The 18,816-nt window shown below is 45.1% G+C and overlaps 2 protein-coding genes across 2 annotated transcripts in view; both read left to right on the top strand.

The window, feature by feature from the left end:
- Positions 1–7,157, top strand: part of CLMP (CXADR like cell adhesion molecule) — a gene marked incomplete at its 3' end in the record, with an annotated part of 96,465 nt that extends 89,308 nt beyond the window's left edge. Inside the window, 6 exon segments of the mRNA XM_080815861.1 lie at positions 3,091–3,292; positions 3,895–4,062; positions 4,549–4,671; positions 5,681–5,822; positions 6,867–7,111; positions 7,114–7,157. Coding sequence (XP_080671987.1) covers positions 3,091–3,292; positions 3,895–4,062; positions 4,549–4,671; positions 5,681–5,822; positions 6,867–7,111; positions 7,114–7,157 — 924 coding nt within the window.
- Positions 7,158–12,795: 5,638 nt separating this feature from the next.
- On the top strand, positions 12,796–17,486 carry HSPA8 (heat shock protein family A (Hsp70) member 8). The gene is made up of 9 exons (XM_080817456.1): positions 12,796–13,022; positions 13,769–13,978; positions 14,267–14,472; positions 14,688–14,840; positions 14,938–15,493; positions 15,709–15,911; positions 16,136–16,334; positions 16,537–16,769; positions 17,052–17,486. Exons 2-9 carry the CDS (start codon positions 13,774–13,776, stop codon positions 17,235–17,237), a joined length of 1,941 nt encoding a protein of 646 aa, XP_080673582.1. The 5' UTR covers positions 12,796–13,022; positions 13,769–13,773; the 3' UTR covers positions 17,238–17,486.
- Positions 17,487–18,816: the final 1,330 nt, after the last annotated feature.

The raw sequence follows: 18,816 nt of genomic DNA on the forward strand, positions 1-18,816 counted from the left end.
GGACACACAGAACCAGGGAAGATTCCAGAACTACGTAGGCTAGAGCACCCGGGTGACTCAGTTGGTTAAGATCTGCCTTCAGCTCAGGTCATGATCCCAGGGTCCTCATCAGTGGGGAGTCTGCTTCTCCCTCTGCCCCTCACCCCACTCACACTTGCTTGATCTCTTACTCTGAAAAAAATAAATTTAAAAATCTAAAAAAACCCTCCAAACCTATAGGCTATGATGCAGGCAGATGAAATTTCACTAATACTCGAGGTTATTATTATTACTTTTTAAGTAGGCTCCATTCCCAAAGTGGGGCTTTCAAACACAATCCCAAGATCAAGACTGGCATGCTGTATCCGTTGAGCCAGGCAGGCGCTCCAGGATGTTGTTGTTGTTAGAGTAATCTAAACTTTGGTGTCCCTGCCTGGGAAAACAAAGACATGATCTCATACGTATTTTATGGTAGGAAGGGATATAATTTTTTCCCATCTGACTTCCTCTTACTAATCGGCAGTGAAGCCCCCCAAAAGGAAAGCCGAACAATGAAGTCCTCGGTATCAGACCTGAATTTTAAGCGTTGACTTCTACTCTTTTTAACTCTTCCAGGCCCTTCGACTGGACTCCAAGCTTTTGTAAGAACAAAACAGATTGGGGTACCTGGATGGCTCAGTGGGTTAAGCCTCTGCCTTTGGCTCAGGTCATGATCTCAGGGTCCTGAGATCGAGGCCCACATCGGGCTCTCTGCTCAGCAGGGAGCCTGCTTCCTGCCCCCCCCCACTGCCTGCCTCTCTGCCTACTTGTGATCTCCCTCTCTCTCTGTCAAATAAATAAATAAATTCTTTAAAAAAAAAAAAAAGAACAAAATAGATTGATTTTATAGTGTCACTTTTCCACCTTCATTTCTAAACTTTCTGGAAGAGGACTTAATGAGCTGTGTAATGAATGCAGATGGCCACAGGAAGTGGGAGGTAACTGGTATACCGGGACCATGAACTAAATGGCCTTAGATGGTTATTTTCAAATCCCGGTTCTGCTACTTGCCTGAGAATTGGGGATAATGCCTACAGTATTACCCTCTTATCTGTGCAGGATATGTTCCAAAAGCCCTCCTGGATGCCTGAAACCATGAATAGTACCAAATCCTATATATACTATGTTTCTTTTATACGTATATACCTATGGTAATGTTTAATTTATAAATTAGGCACAGGGGCACCTGGGTGGCTCAGTGGGTTAAAGCCTCTGCCTTTGGCTCAGGTCATGGTCCCAGGGTCCTGGGATGGAGCCCCGCATTGGGCTCTCTGGTTGGTGGGAAGCCTGCTTCCCCTCTCTCTCTGCCTGCCTCTCTGTCTACTTGTGATCTCGTCTGTCAAGTAAGTAAGATCTTTTAAAAAATAAATAAATAAATTCAGAACAGTAAGAAATTAAGAATAATTAATAAAATAATTTAAAAATTATGAGAATGTGGTTTTTCTCTTCTTCAAAATCTTATCGTACCATACCCACCCTTTGCCTGGTGATGTGAGATGATACAGTGCCTCTGTGATGAGACAGAGCGTGGGGAGACGACACAGGCATTGTGCACGGTGTTATCACACAGCTGGCCTTCTGACAATATGGTAGAAGGAGGATCATCTGCTTCTTCTGGACCTTGGGTACTGAAACCACGCGAAGTGAAACCACAGAGAAGGGGAGGAACTACTTAACTTGCAAAAACACTATGTGAGAAGTAAACCAGGTGTAAAAGTGCTGAGCAAAAGAAGTGTAGCGTATTTTGAAGAGCTCACATGCAGGTGGTAGGAAATTAAAAAGTCAGAAAGGGTATGCAGGGGAGGGACACCTGGGTGGCTCCGTCTGTTGAGCATCTGACTCTTGATTCCAGCTGAGGTCATGATCTCAAGGTGGTGTAATCAAGCTCTGTGTTGGGCTCTGCACTGGGCTGGGTGTAGAGGCTGCGTGCTTGCTCTCTCAAAAAGAAAAAAAAGGAGGGGGTGTGCCAGGGGAAGGTAGATCTCCTCTCCATCCTTTTCTGCCAAATCTCCTCACAGCCAACTCTTGATACTCTTTTGTTGTTGTTGTTGTTTTTTTAAAGATTTATGTATTTATTTGACACAGAGAGACCACAAGTAGGCAGAGAGGCAGGGAGAGAGAAAGGAGGAAGCAGGCTTCCCGTCGAGCAGGGAGCCCAATGTGGGGCTTGATCCCAGGACCCTGAGATCATGACCTGAGCTGAAGGCAGAGGCTTTAACCCACTGAGCCACCCAGGCGCCCCCAACTCTTGATACTCTTATATGCATTTATTGTGCATTCCCTTCCTCCCTTGACTTAGCTGTGTGAACTTCACTGAACATGTAATTCAAATGCAAAAATCCCTTACTACGAAATGAAATGGCTCTGAGCATTTAATGAAACAATTACTATTTTGTAATTAAAATGCTGCACACACAAAAAGAGGTATTATCTTGGGAAGGAGAAGGAGGCCTAGACAAACATGTCGTACTTTTAAAATCTTTTTTTGGGGGGCGCCTGGGTGGCTCAGTGGGTTAAACCTCTGCTTTCGGCTCAGGTCTTGATCTCAGGGTCCTGGGATCGAGCCCCGCATCGGGCTCTCTGCTTGGCGGGGAGCCTGCTTCCTCCTCTCTCTCTCTCTCTTTGCCTGCCTCTCTGCCTACTTGTGATCTCTCTCTGACAAATAAATAAATAAAATCTTAAAAAAAAAGATTTTATTTTTTTTTAAGATTTTATTTATTTATTTGTCAGAGAGAGATCACAAGTAGGCAGAGAGGCAGGCAAAGGGAGAGAGAGAGAGGAGGAAGCAGGCTCCTTGCTAAGCAGAGATCCCAACTCGGGGCTTGATCCAGGACCCTGGGATCATGACCTGAGCAGAAAGCAGAGGCTTTAACCCACTGAGCCACCCGGGCGCCCCAACATGTCATACTTTTAACTTCATTTAGAACAAAGGGTCTCTTGACCCTTAGAAATCAGCTTTGGGCGTGACTGCTTTCTTCCATTAGGAGTGTTCCCTTTCCTCATCTTGACATCAGCAAAAGATGAAGGCCGAGAGCCGTACTGCTTGACACCCTGCCTTGGTCTGTCCCCCAGGTGATCACTTATTCCAGCCGTCATGTCTACAGTAACCTGACCGAGGAGCAGAAGGGCCGAGTGGCCTTTGCTTCTAATTTCCTGGCAGGAGACGCCTCCCTGCAGATTGAGCCTCTGAAGCCCAGCGATGAGGGCCGGTACAGCTGCAAGGTGAAGAATTCGGGGCGCTACGTGTGGAGTCATGTCATCTTGAAAGTCTTAGGTAAGCTAGAGTGCCAAGGTAAACACCTCATCTCATTAATGCAGTCTCTGTGAGGAACAGCCAAATGCCCCATAGTCCAGTTTCCTGGGAAGAAGTACGTTCTATATTTTAGACATAATAAAAGAAGAAAGAATAATCACGATTTTCCATGGGAGCCCACTTACAAAGTTTAAATATCCTCTCGTGTTTAAATGGCATTCTTATATTTACCTTACATCTCTCAGATACGATTCAACTCCATTTCTGGTTTCTGGCAGCAAAAGCTACTAAGTTCTATTTAATTGCATCCAAGTTAATGGGTTTCTGTCCCTGTTTCAGTATTCATAAAATCACACTCAACTTTGAAAAGTGTCTTGAGAAGGGACGAGGGAGTTTCCGAGGCAGCCTCTGAAAATTACAGTGGCACCAGCAAAAGGCGCTGGGATTGGGTGTATGTGTGTGGAGGAGGGTGTATTTTGGGGGTGCTGTAAAGCATGGTTACGTACCAAAAGACCCACTCAGAAGTGGACCGTAACAGGCCGCTAGAGAAACAGCTCAACAGGACACGGTTCTTCCACTGAATCGGGTGTTTGGCGATCTTTGAAGCTTTTTCCTTTTGCCAGTGAGACCATCAAAGCCCAAATGCGAGCTGGAAGGAGAGCTGACAGAAGGAAGTGACGTGACTCTGCAGTGTGAGTCAGCCTCTGGCACAAAGCCCATCATGTATTACTGGCAGCGACTCCGGGAGAAGGAGGGAGAGGATGAGCGTCTCCCTCCCAAGTCCAGGATTGGTAAGTCATCCCTCCACCAGTCTGCTGAGATAACAGAATGGTACTCTAGCCGTGAACTCGGAGTCTCGTTTGGTCAGCACTCACCACGTGACCTTGAACGCACTGCTGAACCTCTTTGAGCTTCTATTTTTCATCCATCAACCTGGACAGAAAACAAACAAACAAACAAACAAAATAACACCTGTCATTTCTTTCCTCAAATGGCACATAAAAGCGGCAGAAGAAGCAAGGGAGAGAGGTACCGGGTATCCATGATAGCTAATTACGGTGCTTACTGTCCCTCCCACATTCCCAGTCTTCTGTTAAGTCTAGAGGATGTGCAGTTTCAAAGAACGTTCACCTTCCTTTCCACATTCCAAAAAAATCGATCATCTCATCCTTCCACACTGTATTAGAGAATCTTAGGTCAGTGACGCAGTGAGGTGAGCAGTAGACAGAGACCCTGTGACTAAGAGGATTACAGTCATCCCTTCTGCTTGTGTGTAGACTACGGTAACCCTGGACGAGTTCTGCTGCACAATCTCACCATGTCGTCCTCTGGGCTCTACCAGTGCACGGCGGGCAACGAGGCTGGGAAGGAAAGCTGTGTGGTGCGAGTCACTGTACGGTGTAAGTATCCAATGGGCTTGTGCCTGCTTTCCCATTGGTTCCGTGTAAAACACTTTTAATCACAAGGAAGAGGAAAGTCAAGGTCAAAACCTTTATTTCCAGAAGGACATGGCTAGCACTAAAATAAATTCAGTAGTTGCACTGAGGTATCTAATTCTCTGTTTAGGAACATGGGCAAATTTGTCAGCTCCCTGAAGAAATTTATTATGTCCAGGAGGGGACTGAATGGAGATTTTCTTTATAAATGTAAATTTCTCTTATAAAAGGGTAACTTCTACTCTGTTTCTAGAACTTCCCCTCTGTGTCTGCTGTTTCTCAAAGATAATCAGCTTAAGCGGGGGCACCTGGCTGGCTTAGCTGGCTTAGCCAGTAGAGGACAGACTCTTGATCTCAGAGCCATGAGTTCAAGCCCCAATTTGGGTGTGGAGCCTACCTCAAAAAAACCATCTTAAAATAGTCCTAATGTCAAAGAGGCATATTTTGGGGTGGCGTGATCTGCTGCCTTTTGATATCGAGGGGGTTGGTCATACAGCAAGGGTAAGAAGATAGGAAGATCTGGAAATACTCACCCTATCTGGGGCTTATGTTTCTGTTTAAGTAAATGCTATTCCCAATGTGGGGCTCAAACTCGCAACCTCAAAATCAAGAGTCCTTGAGATTAAGAGTCGCATGCTTCACCCACTAAACCAGCCAGGTGCCCCAGGGCTTATGTTTTTTAAGTTCGTATCTTTTTTTTTTTATGATTTTATTTATTTACTTGACAGAGAGTGACACAGCGAGAGAGGGAACACAAGCAGTGGGAGAGGGAGAAGCAGGCTTCCTGCTGATCAGTGAGCATAATGTGGGGCTCGATCCCAGGAGCCTAATGCGGGGCTCGATCCCAGGACCCTGGGATCATGACCTGAACTGAAGGCAGATGCTTAACAACTGAGACACCCAGGTCCCCCGAGTGCGTGTATTTCTTGGCTTATGTTTCGTTTTACCTCTGCTTTTGTTTCTGAGAAAACAGATGTACAGAGCATCGGCATGATAGCAGGAGCAGTGACGGGCATGGTGGCTGGAGCTCCGCTGATTTTCCTCTTGGTGTGGCTGCTGATCCGAAGAAAAGACAAAGAGAGATATGAGGAAGAAGAGAGACCTAATGAAATTCGGTAAACCTCCTTTCACCATCCGCCTTGTACTAGACTTCCTTTCCAGAGCTAGCTAGCTCTATAGTGACCAGCCAACATAAATGTCCCATTTCCTCATTTTTTTTTAAAGATTTTTTATTATTTGAGAGGGACGCAGCAGTGGGGGTAGGGGTGACGGGGCAGAGGCAGAGAGATAGGCAGATTCCCTGCTCAGCGGGGAGCCCAATTTGGGGCTTAATCCCAGGCCCCTGATATCATGACCTGAGCTGAAGCAGACCCTTAACCTTAACCAACTGAGCCAGCTAGGCTCCCCTCCCATTTCCTCTTGACTGTGAATCTGTTAAAATGATTATTCTGGTTAGGTTAGGAGTTCCAGCCTAAGGACAGAAGGTCTGGTTTATCTTGCCTTTATTGTGAAACTCTCTATCCTCAGCTGAGAATTAAAAGATCAACTTTATGTTACTTCTGATTCACTTCCATTTATACAGTGCCTATGATAAAGAATGGGCATAACCTCTGGGCCACGAAAGGGTTTCTGTAGGGATGCCTCGGTGGGCACAGTCAGTTACTCTTGATCTCAGGGTTGTGAGTTCAAGCCCCGTGTTGGGCTCCACACAGGGTCTGAAGCTGACTTAAAAAAATAAAAAATAAAAAAATAAAAGGGTTGGGCAACTCCCTGGGGTCCTCTCCCTCCTTGGGAGCTTTGTACTATCACTTCGAAGTCCTCAGTAAACCTTACTTTGCTGCCCACCAGAAAACAAACAAACAAATAAATAAGGGTTTTTGTAGACAAACCCCAACTCAGTCTCAGCGGTAAGTGCCTGCTCTCCGAGAGTAACAGAGTTGACTTCAGGGCTAACAAAACATCCATTTGTGTAAGTCAGCCATGAAGTCTCGGGGCCTGGGGAAGTCCCCATTCCCCTAAATGGCTGCCGTCCAGTGGCATCACGTGACGTTTACAGCTTGAGGAATTTATTGGGAAACCTCAGAAGGAAGCAACCATAGTGGAAGCTATCGAGGTCTTGTCAGGATTAAAGTTGACCTCTGCCGTTTTTTTCTCTTCAGGGAAGATGCGGAAGCCCCCAAAGCCCGCCTGGTGAAACCCAGTTCCTCTTCCTCGGGCTCTCAGAGCTCACGCTCGGGTTCGTCCTCCACGCGCTCCACAGCAAATAGTGCCTCACGCAGCCAGCGGACACTGTCGACCGAAGCAGCGCCCCAGCCGGGGCTGGCCACCCACACATACAGCCTGGTGGGGCCAGAGGGGAGGGGTTCTGAACCAAAGAAAGTCCACCATGCTACCCTGACCAAAGCAGAACCGCACCCAGCATGATCCCCAGCCAGAGCGGAGCCTTCTGAACCGTCTGAATTAGAGTGGACTTGACTCCCACGCTTTCCTAGGAGTCAGGATCGTAGGACGCTTCTAGTCGTTGAAGCTCAGTCACCAGCCACACAACCCCCTCGAACCGGATGAAAGGCCATTTCAGTAGCAGTGAGCATTGCATGAAACCCACTCAAATGAGCACTTTCTTTATAGGACACCAAACAGGAAAAAAGGATGTAAACTGATCCTCTCCAAAAAGGCATCTCATGGTGCCTCGAGACCAGAGTGGGGAAGAGCGGGGGTCCAAATCTGTGTATTTGTTGACCAGGACCTGTGGTGGAAAAGGTTGGGGAAAGGGGAACTGAACACACTTAAAACTTCTCCCCTGAGATGTTTTATATCAATACTTCGGCTCACCATTGTCAAGAAGAAATGAGATGATGTTCATAAATTTTCTATGCATTTCTGCAAACCTACTGGATTATTGTGATTATTCAGAGTCAAGTGGAACCCACAGCCTTATATTTCACCTAGCTGCACGATGTATGGGGCACATTGCTTCTGAGAAATTTCAAAAAGGAAATACATTTCTTCTGACCTGACTTCATTTACCATAAGGCTTAGATATTAATTTCACAAGGAGTTGAACTAGTGGGAGGTAAAGAATGATTTGAGTTTCTCCCCCTCTACCCACTACTAACCTCCCACTTCTATTGAACTATAAGGGAACTGAGAAAGGAATTCAAAATGTGTGATAGGGGACTGTGAAAAACTTTCTGTCTTAATGATGTTCAGAGGGTTACTGACAGATATCAAAAATATATGCTGGAACAATTGTGGACCATCCCTCAAATCAGACGTCTCTGAGGACCTTCCTGCTGGATCTCTGGAGCAAAAAAAACACCGTGTGTCATTTGACAATGTTCTTAGAAGTCTTTTAGGAAAAGATCTTTCAGAGTTGCTAAAAGGTCATCTGACATATCATTGCATTCTTTTCTGAGAACATATGAAATCAGAATTTTAAGACTGATTAAACTAGAAAGGGAGCTTAGATCAGTTTTCTCTTAGTATGTTGAGGAATGGTATAAGGCAGTTTACCATTACACCAAACTTGGAGCTTCCTCCATTTCTTTCATTTTAGGAGAAGGATGTGAACCTGGGACTTTTGATAATTCTAGGCCTTAAATTATCAAAAAGATCAGGGATCGTCAACGTTTCCTAATGGCATTACAAGTACGTCATAATCGTTCCCTCCTGAGAGACAGAGAAATTCAGTAATTTCCCAGCGTCTGAGGAAGTCCAGGTCTGGAAGGAAAGGGAATTATATTTAGGGAAGGGATGGTGAGGATAACTCCTGGGTGGCAGGACAGGGCTGGATTAGTGACTGCTAACATTCAAATTGTCACCGACTTGGAAACAATGAACAGAAGTGATTCACCAGGATTACCATCAAAGAGTTGATTCATGGAAGAAAGGTGTGTGAGAAATAAAAAAGAAAAGCAGCAGCTTCCAATACAAGAACTTGCCTTTTTAATAGTGGTGACTATTCTGTGAGTCAAATTCATCTAATGGCAAGAACGGTAGATCTGAAATAGCCCTGCAAGGACCTTAGGGCAAATGTCAACAGATCACCATTGGTAGTGCAAATATTTATGATTAAAAGGGCAGCAAGTTACAGAAAAGAGAAAGCCATGCTGAATCTGGAGTGAAACCTTTTTTCTAAAAGTGGAATCAGATGCTTGAAGAGAAAAGGGAGATCTGGCATTTGGCCCCACTTCTCTGGTTTTTTCTACATTTAATTCTCATGAAACAGTCCTCATATAGTGCAAATGCATTTCCCTCTAAGGTTCTTTAAGAAATGGGGGTTTATGCTTGGGTGAAAATTGTAATCTGAGGTTTGTCTTCGTCTTAAAAAAAAAAAAAAGCTGGGAAATAAGAGACATCGAGGAAGTGATGTAAGGAATGTCTGCTATTAATTTAAGAAGGCTGGCATATTTGGAATGCTTCTTATACTAACACTGCCTCATTGTAAGATAGAAACCCCTTCCATACTCTTTTTTATTTTTCTAGTAGTGTGATAACCTATCACCTCTGCTATGTAACTCTGAGAATTCTCATTTCTAGAGTACCTGAGCCAAACAAGTACACTATGGAGGCTGTGGCTGTACCATCACAAGCAATTTGCTCTTATCATTATTTACTACCTTTGAACCCAAGGTTTCCTGTCTATGCCTTTGAAAGCAGGAATCAGTCCCCTTTGCATGATACGGAGATTTAGGTTATTTAAACATGTTAGTTATTAAAAGGCTAGAATACCAGTTGAATATCCAGATTTTGGACATCTATTCACACTGGAAATCTACAGAAAAATTCACAAAGCAGGTAACTACCTAAAATCTGAGAAATTCTAAGGAATTGAAAATTCTGACTGATAAGGTGCTGAAGTTTTAGCAATGACAGTGCACTTCTCTTAGAGTCAGGTTTTTGGGTTCTGATATGGCAAGCTCTGGGTTTAAGATAAAGTTTTGAGACACTACTGGCTTCAAACCATATTCTATTAACTTTAAGTCAAATAAATTTGATCTTTTAATATGAAACAAACAAAAAAAGTTTAGTTAGCTAAAAAGTAGAAGGAAGAAATGTTTGTGGGAAGAAGATACCGATGGAATGATGTGAATGTTTGGAGAATAACCGTTTCAATAAAATATATAAACCAAACTTAAATTTGGAAAATAATGAAGTTGATGCCCTTGTTGTTAACACTGTATAAAAATAACTTCACAGTTGCTGTTGCAAAAAGACATAGAATTTTGCTTCGTTTCTGGTGTTAAGCTGTTTATATTTTAACTTCTAAGTTGCCTTGTAATTGAGACTGTATTTGATCACAAAAACCAAATATTTATTACAGATGTATCTGTATCAGCAATTAAAAAATAAATAAGGTGATACCGTAAGGGAAGCTCAAGGTCATATAACGTGCACTGAAAATTTGTTCATTAGCTTGCTGCCAAAAGAAGAACAGAACTCAGTCTGAATGTGATCTACTACTTATTTATTTCAGTGACAAATATACCAAGTACTATTTTCTCACAAAGCAAGGTGCTCAGCAGGATCTTATGACAGAGATCCTGCTCTTAAGGACTTAATCAAAATATTTACGAAGCAAGTATTTTACACCAAGGTGAAGTGCTAACAGAACTACACATTAAGGGGTTCAAACAATCTCAAAAGTAAACACTGAGAGATTCAAATAAATCTGGGGGAAAAAAACTTAACAAGATTAAATGAGGTAATACATGTAAAGCATTTAGCACAGTGCTTGGTATGTGGCAGGGACTCAGATATGTTCATCCTGACCCCGTCCCTCAATCAGAAACCCTAGGCTTCAGACTTTGTTGTTTTGTTTTTTTTTTTTTTTGGCTTCAGACTTCTTTACTGCAGTTCCTATGCACCCCCAAACTTTAATTTTCCATCCTGAATGTGTCTGAAACCTTGTGTATTTGAAGAGGTGGAGACAGGACACTGATCTTATTGAGCTTTAAATACATAAAGTCTGAATCATTCTATTTAATAAGAGCATAGTCCATGTTCTACAATGTATGTTGAGTGACTGGAGACAGGTTACCTACTCTACTTTATTCACTCCCAGCCACTGGATTTGGGCCTTGTTTTACTTTCCAGTAGTTCAGTAGTTAAAATGTTGTAGGTAGTCCCGAGGTTAAAAGGGGCAAAATGCAGGGTACAGTTTAAAGACTGTACTTGATAGGTTGAGTAGGAAAAGACTGTAGATACCAAAGAAAATTGGAAGGAGCCTCCCACAGCACACATCTTACTCCTTCTTGAGTTGTGTAGTTACATGTGTTTCTGGAAAGTAAATTATACTATAATGTAACAAAAACCAGACCAAGGATTCTGGAATCAAAAGAACTAGCTTCCATTCTAGTTCAGCCAGCTGTAAATTCTACAAATAACATCTCTGAACCTCATTTTTCTCTTAATACCGAGACATATAATACACATCTCAGAAAAATATTTTGATGATTGCATGATATAACAAATGAAAGCACTTTGTACATTGTAAAAGCATCATATAAAATTAATATTTTGGGAGGTGAGTAGAAATCTTAAATTTATACCTCCACGTGCTCAAGCCAACATTGCTACCGCCCCCCCCCCCCCACCGGAAAAGGCAAATGTGAAAAGAAAATTCTTCCTTCTTAGGTTTAATCTGTCTCTAGGCCTTACTGGCTTTGACAAGGACAAGGTGTCCTCTTCTGACAGCATTTTGGAGGCACTATCTGGAAGGCCTTTCTTATTCCAGCCACACCACTCTGTTACGTAGTTTCAAAATAATCTTTTCATTTATCTGCCCATTTATGCATTAAACAAGAGAGCAGCCTTGCTCTCTTGAAAGAACCTGCCTGCTTGAAAGAACACCCTGGGAAACATTTCAAGGAACTGTAAAAGGCGGTTTGAATGACAAGGTCCATATACCTGCCACCACGCACCACAATTTAAAAGTACTATTGTTTTGCGGACTCGATTACTAATGTTCTCGAGATGCCCCTGAACGATCTGTCGTTTAGGGTTTTTTTTAAATAAGTCAAGGAAGGAAAAATACATCATGTTTCTAAAAATAAGAGAGGTTCTAGAAGGTCTAAATCAAGGACACGGGGTTACCGGAACCCAGGTTCCTAATGCCCGATTCTCCTACACGGAGAAAACTCGGGTTTTCTTTTCTTTAACAAACTGAGAAGCGCGGGATTTTGGGTGAGGGGAGAGAGACAGTCGAGAAGCCGAACCTGTTTTTGGCGGAAGGTGGGAAGTGGCGGACTTGTTTGGACTCGGGGAAGTGGGTTTGGCCCTTTATTTCGCTGGGGGATCCGGCTCAGGATCCGGACCAGGCCGTTCTGAGAGGCCGGACCCCCTCCAACTTCTGCCTCGAGGGCTGCCGGCCTCTTCAGCTGCAACGTGACTGAGAATTCTGGCGGGCCTGGCTAACATTTCCTACCCGGCTTGGGCGCGGCTCCCTCCAGCCCCACATCTGCGTACCCCCCGGCAAGTCACCCCGGCAGCGCCCAGGGGTCAGTACCTTCCCCCTGCCCCCCGGCTCCTAGTGCTATGACCCAGCCCAAAGCCACATTGGACAGAAGCGTGGGAACAAGGAATCCGGGAGGGCCTAGAGGACCCCGTACAACGCCAAAGTGGGGGTTGGGGGAAACAGAATGAGGACTGGGGAGGATGGGCAAAACAACCTTCGCGGCCATTTTGTCCTCGCTCTACTTCCGTCTTCCCTCCCGGGCTGCCGGCTCCGGACCCCTCCCTTCAGGCCCCGCGCTCGTCCTCTCCCGGTTCCGCGTCGATCCAGATCTCGGCCAATGCTGCTGTCATTGGCTGGTTCCAAATTTGCCCACTCCTCTTCCTCCTCCTCCTTACGTCCCCTCCTACCCGCGCCGACTGAGAGCGCTTGCGCAGAAGCGGACGCTCCTTTACCCCCGCACCCCCCCGCCACTCCCCGCCTGGGGTGACTGAGGACTCCCGCGCGCGGGCTCTCTCGGCTCCACCCTCCCTTTCCCCGGGGCCGTTCGGAGAGCGGGGGCGAGAATGAAAGTTCCAGAACGCTGCGGTGAGTGCGTCATCGCGAGGTGGGGAGGGATGGGGGCGGGAGTGGGCGAGGCCCGAGGAGTAGAGCCGGCTTAGTCATTGGGGCTCGTAGAGGTGGCCGCGCGCCCATTGGCCGAAGAAGCCGTGATGGGCAGCCGACAGGGGTGGACCCCTTCTGGAAGGTTCTGAGGCAGGGTATAAGAGACAGGGTGGCGGGCGGAAACCGGTCTCATTGAACGCGGGGCTAGATCTTTGGATTGCTGTTCTTCTCAACTCGAGCCAGGCCCACACAGAAGGTAAGGTCTCCGTACTGTGACCTCGTGGTGGTTCCTCAGAAATGGGCGTCCTGCGCCCGGATTAAGAGTTTGCGGTGCTTTGGCGGTTTCTGAGCATTTATGTTGGCTGGGGGCCCTGAGCCCCCTGCCCAGATGCCGTTCCCTTCTCCCCGGGAGGCGGCGGACCTGGGTTGCGGCCGATCGGGAAACCCGGGGTGGGGGTACAGGCCGTGATGGCCGCCGCGGGGTCAGGGCGGCACCCGCACGGAGGGCTGGGCGAGGGCCGCATCCGCGCTCGGGGGGCGGAAGTCCGGCGCCCTGGAGCGGGCTTTCCTTAGATCCTCAGAGCAGGAAGCGGCCGCTGGGACGCACCCAACGCGGCGGGGAGGGGGGGCACTAGAGCACGGAATACGGGTCGTATTGTGTTGTCTCTTGGAGCGCAGGGGGTGGGGGTGGGGGTGTGAAGGTCGAGCTCTGGGCTCGAGACCACGTGCTCGGTACTGTCGCAGACCCTCGGGGCAGGTGCTTTCTTCGGTCTGGGCTGAGCCCAGCTGCTGTTGGCACGGCAACCACGACTGCAGTATTTTTTGGTCTGGCCGTTACCGCGTGGTTTTCACAAAAGGGCAGTGTTTCTGGGGGAGGTGCTGAGTGAGACAGAGGCCAAAGTGCCTCGTACCTGATGGCCTGCGTTCCACGATAAACGCTCTAAGCGTCTGATTGCTTTATCAAACCGGGCTTTTTTAAATTTTTTCTTTAACTTCCCTCAGCAAACATGTCTAAGGGACCTGCAGTTGGCATTGATCTTGGCACCACCTACTCCTGCGTGGGTGTCTTCCAGCACGGGAAAGTGGAAATAATTGCCAATGATCAGGGAAACCGGACCACCCCAAGTTATGTCGCCTTCACGGACACCGAACGATTGATCGGTGATGCTGCGAAGAACCAAGTTGCGATGAACCCCACCAACACAGTTTTTGGTAAGTCGTTAATTAAGGCACTAGAGAGTGAGTTCAAGTGGTTTAGACTGCGTGTAATTTGAGAGTCCGAAGTTTTTGGAATATAAGGCAGCCAGGAGAGTTTTTATAACATGTTAAAAAAAATACAGGTAATTCTAAAGTGGGAAGACTGAATAACTCAGAACATAAATTCATTTATTATTCTGGAGTTTGGTTGCTGGGCCTCTTGGTGTTTGAGTAATGGTAGATGAGGATTCTTACTGGATGGATGGCAGTGTTATAACATTTGCATTTGATAACCTTTTACAGATGCCAAACGCCTGATTGGACGAAGATTTGATGATGCTGTTGTCCAGTCTGATATGAAGCATTGGCCTTTCATGGTGGTGAATGATGCTGGCAGGCCCAAGGTCCAAGTAGAATACAAGGGAGAGACAAAAAGCTTTTATCCAGAGGAGGTGTCTTCTATGGTTTTGACGAAAATGAAGGAAATCGCAGAGGCTTATCTTGGGAAGGTGAGTAGTGTGCAACCCTGAAGGGGAGGTAGCTGGAGGTTGGAACATTATGCACCAGATTTCCTATAAATGGAATTCATGGGGTTTTGACTAATGAGGTGTTGTGTTTTGTCTTTTTAATGATTAATGTCAAGTGCATGCAGAGGCAGACAATGTAATTACGGGACTGACAACTTTTAGGAATGGACTACAATTACTTTTTTTTTTTTTTTTAGACGGTTACCAATGCAGTTGTCACAGTACCTGCCTACTTCAATGATTCTCAGCGTCAGGCTACCAAAGATGCTGGAACTATTGCTGGTCTCAATGTACTTCGAATCATCAATGAGCCAACTGCTGCTGCTATTGCTTATGGCTTAGACAAAAAAGTATGTGCCATTTTTAAAGCGTAGGATTCATTTTACTGTACATTGGAGTCATTGGAAATTATGGACGAGGAGTAATTACTTTGTATTTTAATTGCAGGTTGGAGCTGAAAGGAACGTGCTGATCTTTGACTTAGGAGGTGGCACTTTTGATGTGTCAATCCTTACTATTGAAGATGGGATCTTTGAGGTTAAGTCCACAGCTGGAGACACCCACTTAGGTGGAGAAGACTTTGACAACCGAATGGTCAACCATTTTATTGCAGAGTTCAAGCGCAAACATAAGAAAGATATCAGTGAAAACAAGAGGGCAGTTCGTCGCCTCCGTACTGCTTGTGAACGTGCTAAGCGTACACTTTCTTCCAGCACCCAGGCCAGTATTGAGATTGATTCTCTGTATGAAGGAATCGACTTCTATACCTCTATCACTCGTGCCCGGTTTGAAGAATTAAATGCTGACCTGTTCCGTGGCACCCTGGACCCTGTAGAGAAAGCCCTTCGGGATGCCAAGTTAGACAAGTCTCAGATCCATGATATTGTCCTGGTGGGTGGTTCTACCCGTATCCCCAAGATTCAGAAACTTCTCCAAGATTTCTTCAATGGAAAAGAACTGAATAAGAGCATCAACCCTGATGAGGCTGTTGCTTATGGCGCAGGTAATAATTCCTTTACTCTAGTTAAACAGTTGTAACATACGGCCTGTCAGGCCCCATGCTGACTCGCTGTGATGATTGATTCTTTAAACATTCGTAGTTTCCACCAAAAGCTTAGCTGATGATGGCACAACTTCCTTGGATGTCTGAGCGACTGAAATTTGTTCGATAATGAGGTGGTTGGGATTTCTTTTCTTAACTAATATTCTTTATTTTAGCTGTCCAGGCAGCCATCCTTTCTGGAGACAAATCTGAAAACGTTCAAGATTTGCTGCTGTTGGATGTCACTCCACTTTCTCTTGGCATTGAAACTGCTGGAGGAGTCATGACTGTTCTCATCAAGCGTAATACTACCATTCCTACCAAACAAACACAGACCTTCACTACCTACTCTGACAACCAGCCTGGTGTGCTTATTCAGGTATGTTTTATATTGTATTGGTACTTTGTCCTGTGAAACTTAGGAAAGACGGCCCGCTGTGATGATTTGACCTAAACCATTCGTAGTTTCCACCAGAAGTCTTGTGTTGGCCAATTCCTTCCTTGGATGTCTGAGCGCAGCCTTTCCTAATTGACCTTACACCAAACTAGGAACTTGAGGCAGTAATCTGTGCAGCTTCTTAGTAATTTTTATTTGCTACCAAGGTGTATGAAGGTGAGCGTGCCATGACCAAGGACAACAACCTACTTGGAAAGTTCGAACTCACAGGCATACCTCCTGCCCCTCGTGGTGTCCCTCAGATTGAGGTTACTTTTGATATTGACGCTAATGGTATCCTCAATGTCTCTGCTGTGGATAAGAGCACAGGAAAAGAGAACAAGATTACCATCACTAATGACAAGGGTAAGTTAAGAGCACAATTTTAGAGTTAAACTTAACATTTTAAGATGGTTTGGGTCACAAGGATGATTTTTCAAATACTTTTAACTGCCCAAGGATACTCGGGCCAAGGAATCACTTTCTGGAATTGGCTGCTTCAGTGGGTTACAGTCGTTGCAGGGTAACTCAAGTTCAGTTTCAACAAAAAGACTGGTTAATTTCACAGGCCGCTTGAGCAAGGAAGATATTGAGCGCATGGTCCAGGAAGCTGAGAAGTACAAAGCTGAAGATGAGAAACAGCGGGACAAGGTGTCTTCCAAGAATTCACTCGAGTCTTACGCATTCAACATGAAAGCAACTGTTGAAGATGAAAAACTTCAGGGCAAGATAAATGATGAAGACAAACAGAAGATTCTTGACAAGTGCAATGAAATCATCAACTGGCTTGATAAGAACCAGGTTTGTAATTTAAACTGAGAATGGGGGTGGTTATAGGGTTTCAGCAAAAGATTAGATGGGTCTTATATACAGGTCACAGTGATGAATGGTCCAAACATTCGCGGTTTCCACCAGAATTCCAGATGTTGGCAACTAGCTTCCTTCCTTGGATGTCTGAGTGACCCAAGATTTCATGGGTGGGGAAGAATTGAAAAGCTTTTGTCTAGTCTTCACAACTGATTGCACCAGACGTGAAGTTTCCTATATTTGAGGAACCTGTAGTAAAGTATTCTTTCTTTTCAGACTGCAGAGAAGGAAGAATTTGAACACCAGCAGAAAGAGTTGGAGAAAGTCTGCAACCCCATCATCACCAAGCTGTACCAGAGTGCAGGGGGCATGCCAGGAGGAATGCCTGGAGGCTTCCCTGGTGGTGGAGCTCCTCCCTCTGGTGGTGCCTCCTCTGGGCCCACCATTGAAGAGGTTGACTAAACCAACCTGAAAATAAATAGGTTGAGCATTGTTCCACACACAATATTCAAAGGACCCAAATTTGTAGCAAATTCCATGGCAGTTGTAATGCTGAGCTGCTATAGCAAAAAAAAACTGGGCATTCTTGATACTTGAATATGGAATATGTGCACAGGGAAAGGAAACAAACATTGCACTTTATAAGCACTGTATTGTTAAGTGGAAAATGCAATGTCTTAAATAAAACTGTATTTAAAATTGGCACCATACAATTGTCTGACTCCATGTATACAAGGACAGCAGGCAGCATTTGATTTGGGGGGCTGGATATTCCTTTAGCCAGTGGTGAATCACCCAAAAACAGTATTTGGATTGTCAAATAGAACAGTTGAAACAAGTCAGTATAAAAAGTGGGTTGGGTTCATGATCTAGCGTGATCACTATAGAGACTAAGCAGTAAAATAGGATTGAACTGCGTATAGGCTTTCCAGTGCTTGGGGAGCTGTTGGGGGGGGAATGGGACGACTGATGGGAAGAAGAAAAGGGAATCTCAAATGTTAATGGCTTGCTGAACAGATTATCCTTTTGAGAGTTAAGTTTGAGGGTGGCCGATTAAATAACGGAATAACCAGACAGTGGAAGCAGTTTATTGAGCATGTGGAACTGACCCAAGTCCAGGGCAGCATATTCCCTTTAAAGCACCCATGTTCTGTGGGGGATGCATTGTTTTTCTCAAAGGCTGGTTGATAGAACTGGCTGCGAAGTTGTGGGTTGGGGTTTGTTTACCATAGAATCAACTGAAAAGGAAAGGCCAGAAATAGCTAATTCTGATCTCTGGGTGACGAGGCTAAACCTCAAAAAGACTTCAAAGCTGCGCTTATTGGAGTACAGTTCCGTTTGATAAATACTGGTTTGCCTTTAGGTAAGTGGTTTCAGAGCAAATCCCTACATGCTTGTCTTTGGTTATGGTGGGTGCGTTAGTAAACGTGTTGAATTTGGCTTTGACAGTAAATGGTGGTGTGCTATATACCAAAAGTACTTGGCCGTCAAGGTTGACTTCCCAGAAAAGTCATGTGTATGTGTCATTTGGTGGTGATGGGCCTCAGTCCTCAAGCCTGAAGCAAGGAAACCAGGGAGAGGTGATAAATACATTGACAAGGTTGACAACAGTTGGTTGTGCCACACGTTTGCCATCTGGCGGTCAGAAATGAATCCTGTCATGTGCTAAGATTTTAACTGAGCAAAAAAGCCCAAACTTTGATTTCAACTTTACTGTCTTAGGAACTGTTGGTTTCTGGGTGACCTGGTATTACACATGATTGGATTTTGATTCTGCAGTAACTGCCAACATTGAAGAGCATTATGCAAGGTTTGTGAGAATAGCTAAAACCTCATTTATACAGAGATCATTATCTAAATGGTAATACATAATGGCTGATAATACACCCCCGTGATTTAGGAGGGTATCCACGTAATGCTTGGAGTCTCCAGAGATTTATGGTACCATACGTGATTTATGTTCGCTTTCCTTCATTTTTCAAGTGTCACAAATTTAAGAAAAGCAATACATGATTCTTGGGAAAGGCCCAGGCCTCATGTA

This window comes from Martes martes, assembly GCF_963455335.1.
Source record: "Martes martes genome assembly, chromosome: 10".
NCBI lineage: Eukaryota > Metazoa > Chordata > Mammalia > Carnivora > Mustelidae > Martes > Martes martes.

Excerpts from the sequence above, each read along its gene's own strand:
- HSPA8 (XM_080817456.1), top strand. The coding sequence starts at position 13,774 with ATGTCTAAGGGACCTGCAGTTGGCATTGATCTTGGCACCACCTACTCC. Across the intron at positions 14,473-14,687 it reads CAGAGGCTTATCTTGGGAAG|ACGGTTACCAATGCAGTTGT; the intron begins GTGAGTAGTGTG and ends TTTTTTTTTTAG. Across the intron at positions 15,494-15,708 it reads GGCTGTTGCTTATGGCGCAG|CTGTCCAGGCAGCCATCCTT; the intron begins GTAATAATTCCT and ends TCTTTATTTTAG.